Source organism: Tigriopus californicus, chromosome 1 (genome assembly GCF_007210705.1).
Source record: "Tigriopus californicus strain San Diego chromosome 1, Tcal_SD_v2.1, whole genome shotgun sequence".
In the NCBI taxonomy this organism is placed as follows: domain Eukaryota; kingdom Metazoa; phylum Arthropoda; class Copepoda; order Harpacticoida; family Harpacticidae; genus Tigriopus; species Tigriopus californicus.
The window spans coordinates 11,106,644-11,124,397 of NC_081440.1; the positions used below are offsets into that span (position 1 = coordinate 11,106,644).

A 17,754-nucleotide genomic window follows, 5' to 3' on the forward strand; every position below is an offset into this window, starting at 1 on the left:
AAACAGCGCATTGCTTTTCACGTGACCTCGACAGAAAGAGGATGCTGTCTTAGTTTATGGACGGGGGATTAGTAGGAAGAACGCAATAAAACTTACCAGAATGCTCATATTTGTGCCGAGTGATGGAGCTCTTCTTGGTGAATGTCTTGTCGCATTGGTCACACGAGTAGATCCCATTGACGGGGACTAGGTTCTCATCTGGTAGGGGTTTGGTGGGGAGAATCTCCACGGGTTTGGTGGGCAAAACAATGGAGGCGGCTGCACTGGGGCTCAGACTTACTAACTTGTCTTGGATCATTTTCTCGAACTGCTTCTTGGCATTGTTTAGCAAGTCTTGGGTTTGAGGCGGCCCGGAGGTGACCCTATCGCCATTTTGAGTATTGCTGGTCAAGTCCTCCTCATCCGACTCGTCACTCTCCATCTTCTCGTGGTCGTCTTCCTCACCTTCTTCCTCATCATCAATCTCCTCGTCCTCCGAATCTTCAGGATCAGAATTAATGACAAGCGGGGGCGGTGTCTCGCAGGGCGTGGACCGCTTGGTCGAGAGGTCCAATGGCGTTTCGGCCTTGGGCGGACGTGGGCTAGCGGTTGGACTGGGCTGGAACTCGGTCATGCTCGCTGGAGGGGTGGGAAATTTGCTGAAAACCACATTAGGCGGAAGCGGGCTCAGGTTTTTCAGTGAGATGGGGAGATTGTTCAGAGTAACGTCAAAGGGCGTGATGGGCTTGGAGGGAGTGGAAGAGGTGCGACCCTCTCGTCGATCTCGGGCTCGCGTGTTTTGGAACCACACCTTCACCACTTTGAAGGGGTGTCCAATTCGTTCGGCGATCTGCTGCAGCTCTTCTCTTTTAGGCTTGGGATTGATCATGTAGCAACCTCTGAGGATGGAAGCTTGTTCGTCCGATATTTGAGTGCGGACTCGAGACCGCTTGTTGGCAGAGTCCTCGGTACCATCGTCCTCCCCATCACTCATTGGATAATCTGAGTCTCCATTCGTGGACTCGGGTGGAATGGGCTGGGCTTTGGATAGTTGGTCCAGGATGGCATTATTGGTCAGAATCTCTTGGCTCCATTTCTTGAGATTGTCTTCCAACAGAGACCTGGTCACGGTGGCGTTCACTGTCTCCAACATTCGCCTCAGATTGTCAAGCTCCTCTTTCCCAAACATGTTGGCCAGAGTGTCCGCAATATGTGGCTTGCTCAAGGAGTTCAAGGGGGAAATCAGTGAGAGATCAGGTATTAAGGCCTTTATTGGGTTCATCAACTCCGGCTTGGCCAAATGTGAGGTTAACATGAATGGGTTCAGGAAGAGAGGATTGAAAGCCGTTGCCGTGGCCAGCATTGGCGCTGGCTCTGTGGGCAATTGAATGACAGTTGAGGACGAGGTATTCGAGGTTGTCGAAGTAGACGGAGACACGGAAGACACCGAGGCGGTTGTCATGGTATTCACACTCGTTGATAAGGCCAAAGGTGTGGTAAGGGATGAGACCAAAGCTTCAGTTTGGAGCTGTAGGTCCTTGGCTGAAGAAACTGGTCCGCCACTTTGACAGTCCATGTCGTTTAGCGAGTGATCTTGGCTACCCAAGTGGTGGTTGCTTTTGGCCTTGTTGCTTTGGCATTTCTTGGAGGTCATGTGAGAAGAATACGAGCCAGAATGGGAAAACCTCTTGCCGCAATGCTTGCACTCAAACGGCTTGTCTCCGGTGTGAATCCGAACGTGCTCCTAAAAGGCAAGAGTTGAGTAACGTGTCTGTCCGTTGATGCACAATTTGAGCTCAATTACAAATACCTTTAGATGGTGTTTGAATTTGAAAGCCTTTCCGCAGTCATTGCACTTGAATCGTCTCAAGCCCACCGACTCGTCATGAGAAATCATGTGCCTTTGGAGGCGGTAGACATTGGCAAATTGCTTTTGACACACCTTACAGTCCTATAAAGAGATAAATCAGCGTCAGCCTCGATTGAGTGATCACCTAACAAAAACAACCTTGTCGAAGAGTGACTCAATCGCATTTGCGGTTAACCCACAAGTGTCTCTATTTCCCAACTCAGCTTAGGAAGCCTCACGAGGAGAATGAGTCGGAATGAGGAACATTAGAAAACAGGGCAACGCTTACCACGAGGTCACCGGAGTCATTGGGCTCCTTCCCCACCGTGGAAATGCCCATCAAAACATCAGGCAGGTCGGATGGGTCGATCTTGTGCTCATCCCTAAGATGATCGCGCAGGCTGTTGATCGAATGGTACGGTTTAGAACACTTTGGGCATAGCAGGGCAAATTCTGGACTCTCATCTTCATATCCAACGGAATCTGATTCGGGAGAGTCTTCTGATCCTGGAAAGAAATTAATGCGAGTTGAGAAGACAAGTTCCGCTTTCTCATCCCATCCCTCTCCACCGAGTTGCGCTCCAACCAGGGTCCAACCAGGTTCTAACCAGGGTCCAACCTGGCCAACCAACAACCAACGAACCAAGAGATGGAGGAGTGTGTCTTCCACCTTGACATTGATAAGACGGAGTAATTAACCGTCTCGAGCGCATTTCAACCGTTTGCCAAGGAGGGAAGTCTCTAAAAACTTGTACAATAATTCCCAGAGCAGAAGGGAGCCAAGTCGAGCGAACCCCCCCCCCCGCGAGACGACTGACTGGTGGTGGAGGTGGTGGTGCTCACCGACAATGCGGCAATTAAAATAAAATGTGTAGTGGAAACTTGGTTTGAAAACTGAGCCGGGCAAAGCCCCACAGAGCTACAGAGGGACCACAGAACGTGATGCTTACTTTGGGTGGTTGTTGGGTGGGGCATTTTCAACAATCGAAAAGGAGGGAAAGAAGTCGTCGACCAAGAGAACCAACAACCAAGGACGCAAACTCAACCGTGTTACAAAGTGGTAGAAAAAACGAGCCAACTTTGAGTCGTGGAGCTCTAACATGGGGACCACGTGAAGAAGGAGTCCTTTGTTTTTACAGGCATTAGACCCACAGACACGCTCGCACAGACTGGTAGTAGCAATGGACATTGGACAGCCGTTTTTTGGAGGTTTGTCTACCGAAGCCTTCCTTATCGGCTCATCTGGCGATTCGATTGACTAAGCAACCCGCCATCCAGTCTCTCCTCTGCATTTTAGTACTAAAGCAATAACGATATCCATCCCTCCACGGAAAATGGTCCCGGAACTAGGCAAATTTTACTTTCTCCTTCTTCATCAAAAGCGAAAGGAACCGAGGAGAAATATGTACATAGAACGAAGGGAAGAGCCCACAAGGAGGAGGAGGAGGAAGAAGAAGAAGAAGAACCTAGACCATTGGTGTTAGGTTGCTGTTATGCAGAGTACAGAGTAGGGACACTACTTAACGACTTCTCCTCCAGGCCTATCGGATAGCTGAGAAAAGATTGCGACACTCTTTTCGATTCAAGCTCATTCGGAAATGGGGACTATTCTCATTTTCCTGACTCCAGCACCCACGTAGCAAAAGTACCAATGTACTACGTTCGTACGTCCAACACGCCGCGGTACAATCTTAGTTGAACGTGGTCGACACTGACTTCCGTTGGCTTAAGTTTCTGCAGTAATACCCTTTGCACACAAAATCTCAACAACCATCCACGTCCTACGGGCAAGGACGGCGAGGAGGAGAAGGGTGGAAAAATGAGCAGAAACGTCGCTTTCGTTCAAGTGTCATTCTTGTGAAAAGTGGTCAAGAAATTTGGCGGCTCACCACCGGCTGACAATTCGGGTAAAAGCAATCTTTGCTAATGGTCACTCAAATAGGTGATTCACTCACGCAGCCAGACCCACGCTCACTGCTCCAGCTCAACTTAGCTCCAGGCCAAGTCAAGGAAAGAAGCGGCGCTAAAACACGGTCTCCTTTCGTTCATTTCATTCCTCGGCACGAATCTGAATTTTTTCCCATTCTGACGAAGATAGACCGAAAGCAGCGAGATGGACCCAAATTTGGACCTTTTCCCATCCTCACACCCTGGTAGGAGTAATCTGGAAGGATGAAGACGCCATCGGAGGAACAACGAGATATCTAAGTTGTAAAGAAGAATGGCCAAATCACTCGCTGCTGGCCTTGGCCAGTCGGAGGGATCCTGGGTTATTATGTAGAGTAAATTCTGGTGCCACAACCCGGGTTCAGAATACAGCCAAGGAAAAAGGGGACAACCAACAACCACGTACTGTACGTTCGTAGTGAACGTCCTGCTACTGTACCTCACTTGGGTAAAGATGAGACGATGAGATGGCGTGTTGTTATCTGTGATCTTTTCATACAACTTCCTGTTCTTCCGTGCCAGGTCTTGGCCGGGATCCCCTTTTTCCCTCCTGCATAAAACAAGTTCCTCTTGCTTGCTCATTCGCTTCTCTGCCTCTCCTTCTTCCTCATCTTCTCCTATCATTCTATCTCAGGGAACTGCCAGAGGTCCAGCTCCCACTATCTCAATTGTCTACACTTTTATTCTTCGTTTCTTTCACGTAAAAGATACGCTCCCCTGAAGATCCCCGAGATGAAGAGCAGGAACCAAGCTAATTTGTATTCCAAAAAAAGACCCGAATCACATCGAGATTGCTCCGTGGCCGGTGGGGCAATCAAAAAGGTCCCTGAGACGGTTGGGAGTTTTTCCAACACAAGATGCTCTATTGCACTCCATTAAATGGAGGTCTCACGAGGTCTCTTCTGTGAATAGCTCTTTAAAAACAATACAGCCCTATGGTTCAAGAGGAGAGCTACAGAGAGGAGAGCTGAGCATGTTTGGCTGTTGTTTCCCTTCAGTCTCTTACACCATCATCTATGGTGGATCTCCAGTGGGCATGAACCAATTGCACGCTCACAGCAGGCAACCCAGGCCAGGAACATGGAGAGCATTCACTGGTGGTAGTGGGACTGGTTGGTGTTGCCAGTGCTGCTGTTTCGTGTTGGTAGGTTGTGAAACACGGGTAATTTCCATTTCATGAGCCAGGGTTTTTTTATTTTATACCCCTTTTGTTCTGGCATCATCCTCACTTGAGCCTCCTTGTTTGTTCTCATGCCATTAGCTCCAAATTCTTGGGTGAGCATGGGCGAGTACTGAGACATCATTTCTGAGCACGTCGGCCTCATTTAGAGCGACGCCTCCGTGTTCCAAGTTCGTTCCAAAGCACCATGAAACCCGAATTGCCCAAGCATTTTTTGATCTTTCGACAGGGAAGTGGGAAGGAAATTTGGAACATGCATGCTTGCATTGAACGCGAGGGATCCACATGAAAACTGCCAAACGGGCAAATTGAATCAACTCTTTGTGGAACAGGAAGCCAGCTCATTTCCAAAGTTTCACCTCCATTCTTTGGAAAGGTGCTCAAGTAGGGCATCGTTTGGAAAGAAGCAACATGTTTTCTTATTTTGAAGTTAACTTGTAATTCGGACTCTGAATACTTTTCAGTTGGTTCCTCAAGCCTTTGGCCTTTCAGCTCAGCGTTCGTTCGTTCGTTTGTTCGTTCGTTCGTTCGTTCGTTCGTTCGTTCCATGAGGAACGAAATGAAGTCATAAATCCTGTTGAAAGTTGCTCAGGAGAAGGAAGGGACTCGTGAGCCTACTAGTTGCTAGAAAGATCACCAGTACTTTAGCAGAGATTGCTCAAGATCGTTTTTACTCCTCCATTTGAGATAGGAGTCGCTCCAAATGAAACGAGATCCTATCGCTAAATCCTTGTTTACAATGATAAAAGAACTTTTTAGTTTTGCTTTCGAGATGAATGTCTCAGGAGGCTCCAAAATGTGAACAAACTTTCCTCGACCTTGGTTGGATTCAATCTCCTTGAAGAGGACTTCAGGGTGTTCATTTGTGGTCGGATATTGCACTCAATCTCAGGCAGGGGTGTTCAAAAAAAAGACGACGCCTAGAATGATGATGGTCCGACGAGGGTGATGATGATCAACTCGTTTCCCCATGGGAGAGTATGACGAAGAGCCCTCCTTTCCCAAAAGCTTGTCAAGTTTAAGAGGACTGATGAAGCGAACGTTTATTTTGCGGTCATAACCTCGCCTCGTCTTCTTTCAAGATGAAAGTCGTTTAAGGTTTATTTGCTCTTAGAAAATCTGAAGGAAAGGAGCAGAGGCAAAAGGGCCTCCAGGTTAATGTGGCTTGTCTACAACCACAGTGTTACTCTTGTTGTGCCTCCATGAAGAGACGGTTCCAACCTCACTCTCGTTTCTTTGCACTTGATTAGCCCCATTGAGATTTAACGCCCATAGGGTTGCGTTTACACGGTGGACGGAAATTAAGTGATTAAAGGCCAGACTGCTCAAGGTGGCTTCATTTCAATTTTCGGACGTGCTAAGATAATTTTGATCCACAGACCGGAAAAACAGGTTAGCATCCGAGGATTGTCCCCACTCCTCGCACCTCGTTGTAGAAAACGTTCATATTTCTAAAACGGAAGTCGGGCTAAACCGAGGAATATCCGAACTTTTTGGCCTTGTTCGACAAGGCTTTTCAGACTTCGTGTTTCTTTTTACAATTCACTTTTGGACATACTTACGCAGTCAGGTGATTCGTACCAAAAAACGACGATGGAGATGGATCGAAGTGTAAATCCAGAAGTTTCTTTCATGAAACATCAAAGCGAGGTTTGAAATTTCATTTAAAGAAGATGGCAAAATTTGGAGTGGTGACCCCTCGACTTTGGTGATGAAAGGAAAACATTTGGACTTTGCCAAGACTTTTCCTCTTGCTGACTCTCCCATCTCTCTCGGGTCCCTCCTCCCTTTCCTCGACTTTTATTCTTAGTGCATTTAGCTTCAGTGCTGCTATATCGATGGAACCCCGATGAAGTGAAGAAGTGCTAAGTTGCCAAACAACCTTTTTGATGAGACAGGAAGAGGAATGTAATGATGACGGGCCACCATGAAGTCGTCAGGAATTGGCCAAATGCCCCTCATTATTCTCCAATTCACCTCTGTCATTGCCACGCCTCTCTGTAATTCCCAATTGCCTGTTCAGTCCAAAAGCAATCTCCTGGTGGAGAGAAAATGCTGAACTTGAAAGCTGGTCAGAGATTGATACAGATTTCGTGCTGGAATAGTATATCGTTGAAGGAAGGAAGAAAAGCTTGTTAGCATTTCATTGCATAGTCCAAGACCATGATGTAGTTGGCATATTCTGGGATTCCGGGACTCGGCCGTGGTTTCTTGTTGAAAACAACAACAAACGCACCTTTGACTGACAGAGGGTCCTTCAAATTTTCGAGTTGGATCCCGGTCTTATCTGTCGGTATAAACAACCCAAGTGCAAGAGGCTCATAGGAGAAGCAGGAGGAGGAGGAGGAGGAGGAGGAGGGAGAGGAAAGAAATAAAGTCCACATTGAATTCTCTTTTTGGCTCCTCTCCAGAAAGTTGAAGGAACCTCGTGGAGGCCGGAGGGGAAAGTTTTTGAAAGGTATTTCTTCCGTGCTTGAAGAGTTTCGTGTGATCCGCCTTTTTGGTGTTCGCAAAAGGCATTTACATGAAGGAGTGGATGATCCTTGAGTTGACATGAGAAACTTGCTTTCAAATCCTTTTGACATTTCTATGCAAACATTCTTTCACTCAACAACAAATACGTAGAAGCTACATGGGCCTTGGACCTTTCAAAGGAACAACCATAAGGAAGGAGAGAACCATTCATTTGGAACAGGCCAACTTAACAGCGGTTAAAACGCTCAAGGGAGGACCACAAACCACGCTAGAAAATATCACCATATAGTGCTGAGGATAAATGATCGTTTAAAAGTGATTGACCATGAAGACACACTATCCATCAAGTTCCAAACTGCGATAAGTGCGGTATATACGGAGGAGCATCACCATTTTCTCCCGGGTTAGAACCAAGGTGAAACCATGGGCACCCGCAACCCCACACCAACACCACCAACACAACCAACACAACCAACACAACCAACACCACCACCATCATCATCATCATCGCCGTCCCGTGGAAACAAATGGTCGTTCTTGGGGAACCCCCGGGGGAGTGAATAGCGAGGATAAGCGCCAAACAGTAGTGTCCAGCCCCTACCAACCTCTACGCTGAGCCGAGTTGAATAGAAAACTCTCACTCGTATTAGCTGAGCAAGATTTTTAAAAATGTGTACTGTAGTTGTGTATTCTCCCCCTTTGGTGAATCACTCCTGATTGTAGCACGACAGCCCTCTTTCTTTGTGATCTACAATACCACACGAACAAAATGCGAGTACTGTACGCAGTGCGAGAGCTCTCGACTGACTGGGAAGATAATCATAATGATGAAGATGATGATGATGACATGGAGGGAACAAGTAAGCAGGGGTCCAAATGGTCTCGCATTGTAAATAAGTGACGATCAAAGAAGCACCACGAATAAAAAGTAGACAATAGACAAGGTCATTCATTCTCCTCGTTCCACAGCGGGCAGGTGTAAAAATGCCTCCCTTTGTTGAGAGAGGAATGTTGGAGGATTTTGGAAATCACACTTGCAACTTTGCTCAACTTTGTGAAAGGTGATTACAACTTCTCTTGGAGATATACCCTGGTTGGTCGGAAGTGCTTCTATATGGCTGGTGGAGAGGTGCAGCGAGGTCTTCTTTTACTATTGCTGCCACTATTTCTGCCGGATGTTGACATCGGGATGGATCGAAGTGTTCCCTCACTAACCAAGGAACAAATGTTTCCCAAACTTCCTCGCAGATGGAACAAACCACGAAAACTAACGCCATACACACACGTGCCAGCCACGGCAGTTTCCAAAGCTGTTTCCATGTTGTTGTGGTTGTTGTTGTTGTTGTTGTTCAAGTCGAAGCAGGACTCGTAGTCCTCGCGGTGGCGGTCGTCTCATTCTACACGTTTTTGAAGTATCCCTGGGAATCCTGGCCACAGCCTCCTCGGCTTGGTGTAGCGCGCATTATCAGGCCAGACCAAAGTGCAATCAAGCTATGGAATTCAGAACATGCTCCAACACCCTCTCGAACGAGGCTCTCGAATTGGGGACCGGAAACTTTGGACTGGTAGCGAGCTACCTGAATGAACATGGAACATCTGGTCTCAAGTTTTAATGACGATGGACTTGAGTGGAACGAACGCGATGTACATTCGAATCCACAGACCACTCTCAAGTTGGACATCCAATCCCAGGCATTGTTTGAGGAGGAAAAAAGAGCGAACACCATTACATTTCCTCCTCTATCCTCCAGCCTCTCGCTCGTCCTCATCCGCGCCTCAGCCCTCCTGTCCCCTGTGGCCTTTAGATCGAGTTTCCGAGGTTCTGTTACCTCAATCATCAAATGTCTTGAGGTAGAGTGCCCTATAGAATACGTCTTGAAAGTGATGTGTGAGAATTGACACACCCGAAGTTCATCTCAAATCTCCTCGGTCCCCTCTTTCTGGTTGTCTTAGTGTCTGCAATGATGAAGAGTGGAAGCCAAAGGAGGAGAAAGAGGAGAAGAAAAAGACCTGGGAAAGGTAAATGTGATATGGTTGAACCATTGAAGTGAACATAGCACCATTAGAATACGGAGAACAAGACAAGGAAGGAGACGAAGAAACGAAGAAGCAGAGCCAGAGGAAGATCAGGCTGTGGCGGGCTGCTCTTTCCGTCCTGTTTTTCCATTCTCTTCCCTGAAGCTTTCTGAATCGAGGTGATGGCACTCCTGTGGCAGGAGGGAAAGACGTAGAGGAAGAGGTGGAATAAGAAGAAGGGTTTGAGGGCATCCCGTATTACCCACTCACATCGAGCCACTAGGAACGAAAAGAGCCACTGAAGGAGTGAAGGAGTGAAGGAGTGAACGGTTGTGGTGAGGGAAGGCGAAAAAGCCTTTTAACGATTTACCCGCAAGGCAAACACGCGGATCCAACCATTACGATGAACAAATGGAAATGACGGCGAATTTGTACCTCCACTTCTTGCACCCATCACAACGAGGAAAGCATTCCAAGAGCCATGAGTCATTTACGGGAAAGACGATTTTCACTCCTTCCCAAGAGAGCTTTCATGTGGGTTTGGCTCCCAAGACAATCTTGCACCTATGAGGAACGATCTCCAACATTGGTTCCATCATCCTCACTCCTATTACTATCATCATCGTTATCATCATCACCTGCAGACCTTTAATGCCCAGCCAACGAAAACAGCCTTGGAGGATAGAGACCAGGGGATCTTTCTTGGCTTCTCCCGACTACCTTCCTTCGAGTAATTTTGCCGAAGCCATTGGAGCCTTTCCGACCACTCCCGTGAGTTCGCACTGCTTGAGCAGGCGTTGATCCCTCAGGCGTTTCGAGTGGCAATACAACAGCGGTGGGTGTTGGTGGATGGCAACTCCCGCCATACACACACGCACACACACTGCCAATGAGGGAATTTGGGAGGCCAATTCACCGACCAGGAGGAGAGCCGAGGCTGAGGAGGAGAAGACGGTGGCAATGATGATAAGAGGGCAAGCCAGGTTTTGTTGAAGGTATACGGACAGTGGAAAAGACAGGGGCGCCAGAGTGGCTTCTTAACTTCTTCTCCCTCTAACAAGGTGAAGAATATGATGGGCAACCAAGGTGGGAAATGGGAATTGGAAGTGGAACGAGGCGGGAATGAGTGGAGCCAGCCATCAGACTCATCTCCTTGGGTGGTTGGTGTCCGCATACCAACACAAGTTGAGCCTTCACCCACTTCCTCGTGCTCCTCCTTCTCCTCCTACTCTTATACTCCTACTACTCCTGCTACTTGTAGTGGTCGTGGTGCTTTCAGATCGTGGCTAAACTACTTCAGGATTCATCCCAACGCCACGACAACCATCGAGGCCAGTCAGTGTAATGCCATTCTCAACATGCTTCACACTTTCCTCGGGTACCAAAGTGTTGCGGGCTAAGACGTTGGTGGATACCGGAGAAGAAGAGGAGTTGCAAAGAAGAGGTACTAGGTGATCCTTGAGGACAAAGGAGGCAAAGCAGGACTTTAGAAGGTAGATAGAGAAGGAGTCACACCGGGAGAGAAAGAGAAAGAGAGAGGGAGACAGAAAGAGGATGTGCTGGTAGTGGTAGTGGTAGTGGTGGGGGTAAAAGTAGGAAACACTTGGAGCTTGGAAGGACCCGAGGAACGGAGAAAAGAACTTGGTTTGACATTTCCCGTGGGAATTTCAACCACCTTCAATTTTGGTCCCTGGACCATGATGATGTGGCGGCCAAGGTAAAGAAGCTTTGGCGGCCTCTTCGGAGCCACGGAGGAGCCCACTTTCCAAAGGTGCAACTTGGGAGGAAATCGAATTGAGTCAATTGGTATTATCTCACCAGTCAGGCACATTTATTGCCCTTTTTCCCTCCTCATCCGAACCTCTGGCCTGACTTGGCTCAACTCCTTCGCCGTTTTTCCTGTTTGACTTAAGCAGCTCGAAGAGGAGGTAATTTATGGCGCATTCGACGTTTGTTCATTCCGTGGAAAACACTCATGTCGCACACCGCCGAATGCCGAACGACGCAGCCAAGACAATAAAATGACTCTGACGTCTTCGGAAATAAATTTAACCAATCTACAAAATTGCATTCTTTATTTGGAATGCCCTCCATCCACTCACTACTCACTGGGTGGGTCCATAGGAAGTGAGTTGTGAGTAGCAATGAGTCGGTGCCAAAGCGACAGGAGGAGAAAGAACACAGAGGGATTCGTTCTTCGTACCGGATGCTAAAAAAAGGGAACAACGCGTTCCAGGATAAGGAACGTCCGCGCACGGAAGAGGCATTTCTGCTATTCTATGGATGAAGATGGTAATAGATTTCGAAATGCAGACAGCCATGTGCAATCCATACGATCCTACCGTTACTGTTTGTTGTTGTTGTTTCTGTTGTTGTTTGCTACACTATTCCTTTTGTAGTAATAGCAGAAAAGTAGCATAGAAAAAGCAATGGTAGTTGGTGCTGTTGTTGAAGTAGTAGTAGTAGTAGTAGTAGTATAGTAGTAGTGGTTGTTGTTGTTGTTATATAGTGTAAAACCGTGTGCCACACTGAAGGACAGAACGAGAAAACAAATTGTTTGGGATAAGTACGTAGAGAGTCACCGACCAAAGACCTCGAATCCCTGTTCCACTTTTCCGCCTCCTTTTATATTTCTGCCTCCTGCTTTGGCTCAAGTGGAGCCGTCGAGCTCTTCGGATTAAAGTAATTGAGCAATATAAAAACAGTTGAGTGCCAATTCCCGTGGAAAGGAATTTGTTCAATCAAGATCATTAAAATCCACGCACCGCTCCGCAATCCGCGAATGGAAATGAGCCTTTTCCCCGATGAACGGGAAGAAGATCAAGGAGGTTAATATATGGAGACGCAATTCAATTTGTTTGCAGCGCATCTCCACTTTTTATGGCTCCAAGACAAGCACTCTTCGCTATTTTTGGAAACAACAACTACCATTGTGGATGGGTCTTCCTTCACCAGGTTCATCGTACTCTACAGATAGATATCCCTCAAACCCCATGGTCCACAAATATTGGGACGCCATTTGCGGGCGATTCTGGTCAGATTTCTATGATTTCCTGGTGTAAGTGCAAAAAGACATTCGGCTCATAAAGATCGGCCAACCTGGTGGGACGGTGAGCCTTCGCCAGCCTTAGCTTGAGGTCTTTAGCTTTGGACGGACGGACGGACGGACGGACGGACGGACGGACGTAAAGCTCCTTTTTCGACACAGGAAGTCTTGCCCATGGTGTAATGGCCAAACCCAAAGCAACTTCCTGTCTTCAGATCACTTCCAATTTAGGAAGGAGGTCTTACTCTACCCTGCACCGGTGTTTGGGGCTACGGTGGTTGGCTGGGCTTTGAAAGCATTTCAATGCAGCAAGCGATCGCCCTGCGGTCTCGCCCCGCCATTATCCCCGAGAAATCTGCTGGAAAATATGGCTCCTCTTTTTCTCCTTGGGCAAGCCCTCATGCAAGCGTATCGTATATGTAGGTATTAGAGTACATATGAGTAAGTGTGGGTGTGTGGGTGTGCGTGTCCAAGGTGTTATGCTTCCCTTTTTGCTCATAACTTTTTGGAAACGAGCCTCAAATATTGAGCATTTACCTTCTTCGAAGGAAAATCCAATAAAAAGCCAGGTTTACAGCCTCTTCACTAAGGACGGTAGTGAGTCAACAAAGGCTAATATTCACCGGGCGGGGAAAACTTAGAAACTTTCCAAGAAGGCTAACAGCTTCCCAATAAGCACACCGTACTTTAACATGAATGGCATGAAGGGCAAAGCTCAACAGTCTTCTCTCTATATTCTAGCCAAAGCTGACGACACTTCCATTCTACGTAAGTAAATCAAACCTTGTGATAACTTTCTGTACCTACGGTATTTCCAAGGTAGTGCTGGCAGGCAGTCAGGTTCTATTATTGCCCCTTCGGATGTGAGAAAGTGAAGATGAGATTGCGGCTGGGTATGGTCACCACATACGGTCCCTTCGGCTTTTTCTCCTTCTCCTTCCTCCATCGTTGTTGAAGGTTGCCCAGTATCGCCTCTTTGGGACCCCACATTGAGATAGAAAAAGGCTACCACTACGAGGAGCCGATTCAAAAGGTTCAAGAGGATTGCAAAAAGGTTGCCCACGTCTAAAGACAGCCAATCCTTCACGTACGTAAGTGGAAGCAAGCTCTTAAAAGCCGGGATGAATACCCTTGGAACGCTCCAAGGCAAACCACCGCAATAATAACCATTATACACACTCTCCAGGAGGTCTCCACTCCGAGACATCATCCCGTACGGATGGAAAGGAAAAAAAACACGACTCTAAAAGAGATCGTACCTCTAGCCAGAGTTGTTCTCTTTCAGAGCATGTCATGGGCATATCAAAAAGGACCGTTGGTTTGCGCAATTTCTTCCATTAAAAAAGTCAGAAATCATGCAAATCGTCGCTGTAGTTGCCAAGAGCTGGCCTTTGTTCTAAGCTGCTTTTAATGGGAGCCTTTTAAAAAAGGTAGAAAGGAAGGAACTCCCTCCGTGGGATGTTTCGCGCATTGTTCCGTTCTTGGAACAATGACATTTGGGCACTGATCCAAGATGGCCTCTTTCTTTCCCTCCTTCTTCTCTTCCAAGCAATTAAGTTCTCTACAGAAAAAAATCTCCAATTGAATTCAAAGAACAGCTGTGGAAGCCTTTCAATGCAAGATAAGTTTTGGACTCATGTTGAAAAGATTTCAGGTGCTCCAAAGACTTTCCTCGAATATGAATTCTGCATTTGTTTTATTTGCATCACTAAATTGGTACGGAAGTTTCGTATATGAAGGATGAATAAAGAAAGCCAAGTCCTATTGACCAGAAGAAAAACAACAATTCATGCAGCATGGGCTGACTATTAGTTTACTTTGGATTTATGTCTCCAGGAATAGTGGCCATAAATGAAGTGAAGTGATTTGGTAAAGTCAATGTTTTGGAAGTAATGTTATGCTTTTGGTCGGTTTGCCCGCTTTTTTTATTCAAGATCACCTCATTTTGATAATTAAGAAGATGAAAGATATTCTCCCAGCATCGCGCGGCAGTGTCTCTCAATTGAGCTTTATTACTTGGACTGAGGTGGTCGGACTTGGCACTATTCAGTGAAGCACGGGGAAAAGGGAACACATAATAATCTGGCGCCAACGTCATTCTGTTGAGGGGCGATTTCGGTGGGAAGCGGTCATCCTGATTCACCATCACGAATTCCAAAACAGCGTGGCACTCGGGGGAATTGCTTCACAAAATCTTGCAGGCATCAAAAAGCGGAAGGCAGATCATCATTTGGGTTTTAGCAGACCCTCGTCATTGGCGTTCCTTCGTTCCTTCGTTCCCCTCGTCGCTCTCTCAACCTCAAAAAAGTAGTACAAAGCCCTACTACGTACTACAGTCCAGCTATCTCTGAACTACTAAAAGACATCTTGTGTGGCAACTTGCAATGGGAAGACAAAAAAAGAGAGAGAGAGAGAGAGAGAGAAAGAGTCCCACTCGCACACACCAAAAGTAAAGTCCTTGGCCAAGCCATCATGGAACTTGGAACGCGACAAACAGCGAGCGATGAGTGGAGAAATCCTGACGTAGCACAAAGCTGATTGCCCGGATTAACTTTGAGTGGATTCCAGTGGTACCGAAAAAATGGAGGACGACTCAAGCCATGGACTTTTGCCAATCCTTCTCACTTGCTCCCCTATTTGGTGATCTAGCGCAATATTTCAAAAAATGATCCCGTTTTGTATGATGGCAGAACATCACCCTTTGTAAAGTTCCTTAAATCCAGATCAATAAAGCTCCGACTTTGAAAGAAGCCAATTTTGAAGAGCAAGTCCAAGGTTTGGTGTTCCAAGAACAGCATGGTACACTCTTGAGTGTGTGTACTTTCTAAAGCAGTGGCAGTAGTAGTGTATTGTGTATATAAAACTATGAAATGAGCCCGTGGGCAAAGGAGGATGTCATAAAGTTGTCGTTCGATGTTAAAGTAGGCAGGGGAATCCCACCATGACAAGGGAGTGCAAAAAAGATCCCCTCCCTCCCCTCCCTTCCCTTCAACGGCCTCTTCATACTGTTTAGATCCATGTACTACGTACGTACGATACTATTGGGGTGAAGGAATGATTGTTTAGAGCCATCCACTCTAACCAAGTCCTAGTTGTCTGGCTAGTCGAGTGAGCCAAGCTTGTTGTGTGTTGCATTAATGAAATTCTGTCGGTGATGTAAACGTGGATTGAGGGCCCCACAGAGCACTTCTTACAATATGTTTTGTGCGCTTCGATAGGAGATGAACAGGCCAACGAGCGGACGAATGCCGCCTTGTTTAGCTTCTTGGTCAGTCAAGCGGACGACAAAGAGGATCTGAGCGTAATCCTGTCATTTACTTTGTGGTCTATGAGAACAAATAAAAATTCGGAAAATGGAGAAACATCTGCGGTATGAAACGTGAAACGGAGGAAAAGGAGGGGGGGGGGGGGGATGAGCTCAGGCCGAACAAACATGCCCTGCCAAATTGAATGAATCAAGCTGTCTTGGCCAAACACGAAAGAAGCTCTTTTCTTAGTTGACTGGGCCCTTTCCAAAGGTGCTTGAAATAGATTTATCACTTCATGTTGACAATGATACCTTCCGTGGAGAATTGGACAAGGCTGAGGAGAAGCTGGAAAAGCCCCAACAGCCGCCGACCTGGCCTGGGTCCATTTTTGTACGTAGTTCAGATCGATGTGGAGGAAAGAGGAAACTAACAAGATCTCTCTCGACATGGTAGTCCCTTGGGCGCTCAGGTTGCTTATGGCAATCCTCGAGGATCATTAATCATCTTCTCAAATCTGATCCAATCTAGTTTAAAAGGACTTGGCGGCGGCGTCTTTTGAAAATAGAGAAGTGAGCCATCTTCCAATTCAGCACGTTCTTGCCAGACAAGTTCCTGGATTTGAATGATGTGAATAATATTCCGACTTTTTAGGTAAAGCGCCCTGATACGCATGGCATATGCTGAGAAAGCAAAGGAATCTCAAAAGTCTGCTTGTTCGAATTCAGCGAGTATCTCAATGAGGAGCAGAGTGTTTTCCATCCAGAGTATTTGTATTGCACGTCACCGGGGCTCAAGGAAAAAAGTTTAAACTACGATGATGGGAGTACTATCTCAAGCAGAAAAAAGTGAGGCATAACTTATTCTCACTACTTTGAGAATGGTTGAGCCATCTGTGCCGAAAGTGAGCATACGTCCGGCGGTACGAATGTGCGAACACGTAGAAGTAGTGTGTGTTCCAAATGTACGAGACTTGTACAACAACAGGGCAATCAGCCAAGCGTTCACGGTTCCACTCAGCAGGGTGGTTGATAGTGCTAGGTGGTGGGTGGCGGTGGTCCGCTGAATCAGTGTACAGTATAAATGTGTACGTACATAGTACATACCGTATATATCGTATATGCATACGTTATGAGGGCGCTCCATTTCCCAGGAACCAAGAACACATGAAAACAATACAAGTTAGGCTTCCTTTTTGTATTGGTTCAAGATCAGATATGAACTAGTCGAAGAGCTATTGGAAACCATTTGCCAGCTCTCACACACTCTCTCTTGGAGTTTATGAGGAATGCATAATGAACAATGGTTGGCTATACTTCTAGGGTCACTCGGGAGAGAAGGGTAGGAACTTTAGAGGTGCCATAAAAAGCTAACAGATCCGTCTGATTTACATGGTAACAACAAAGAAATTGGGATTCCCCACTGACACTACCTTCTTCTGGTCCTACTCTCCCCTTGAAAGAATGCTCTGACGCTCTGAAGGGCAATGAATCAAGCAGCACGAGGTGGATGGATACCAGATAGATAGATGGACGGATGGATGGAATATAGCGATCCCACCCACCCAAAAATACGTAGGGGAACGTGGATATGAAAAAAGGAACCCAAGATTTCGCCGACATGTTCCATTCATTCCTTTTGTAAAAATGAGTTAGTTAGGGAACGAACGGCTCTCATTCTAATTCTTGCCCACCAACCAGGGCAGTAGTGAAGACGAGATGCGTGGCGCAAGTGGAACAATCATGTGCACTCAGCGGAACCGAAAAAGGTTGTTCCACGTCAGATTGATGTCAGTTCTGATTATTTTTGCAGTTCCCGAATTCCGACGAGCAAAGTTGGCTGAATGAAGGATCGGAAGGAAGGCTGTTTGCGAAAATTTGTTTGTCAGCATCCAAATGTCGCTCATTTCTCTTCAGAAAGGAGCAGCAGCAACAGCAGAGGAAGAAACAAAACTTTCATCTTCATTTCACCGAGAGGGGAAAGAAAAACTTTTACCGAGTGATATCACAGCCCAAGC

General features: G+C 46.8%; 1 protein-coding gene across 2 annotated transcripts in view; it reads right to left on the minus strand.

The window, feature by feature from the left end:
• Positions 1-17,754, minus strand: part of LOC131888936 (zinc finger E-box-binding homeobox protein zag-1-like) — a 50,492-nt gene that overhangs the window by 2,140 nt on the left and 30,598 nt on the right. For both annotated transcript variants that reach the window (XM_059237897.1, XM_059237906.1), the window contains exons 3-5: positions 2,118-2,335; positions 1,790-1,930; positions 97-1,723 (exon numbers count right to left, since the gene is read on the minus strand). In XM_059237897.1, the coding sequence (XP_059093880.1) occupies positions 97-1,723; positions 1,790-1,930; positions 2,118-2,335 (1,986 nt within the window). The remainder of the gene's footprint in view (positions 1-96; positions 1,724-1,789; positions 1,931-2,117; positions 2,336-17,754) is intronic.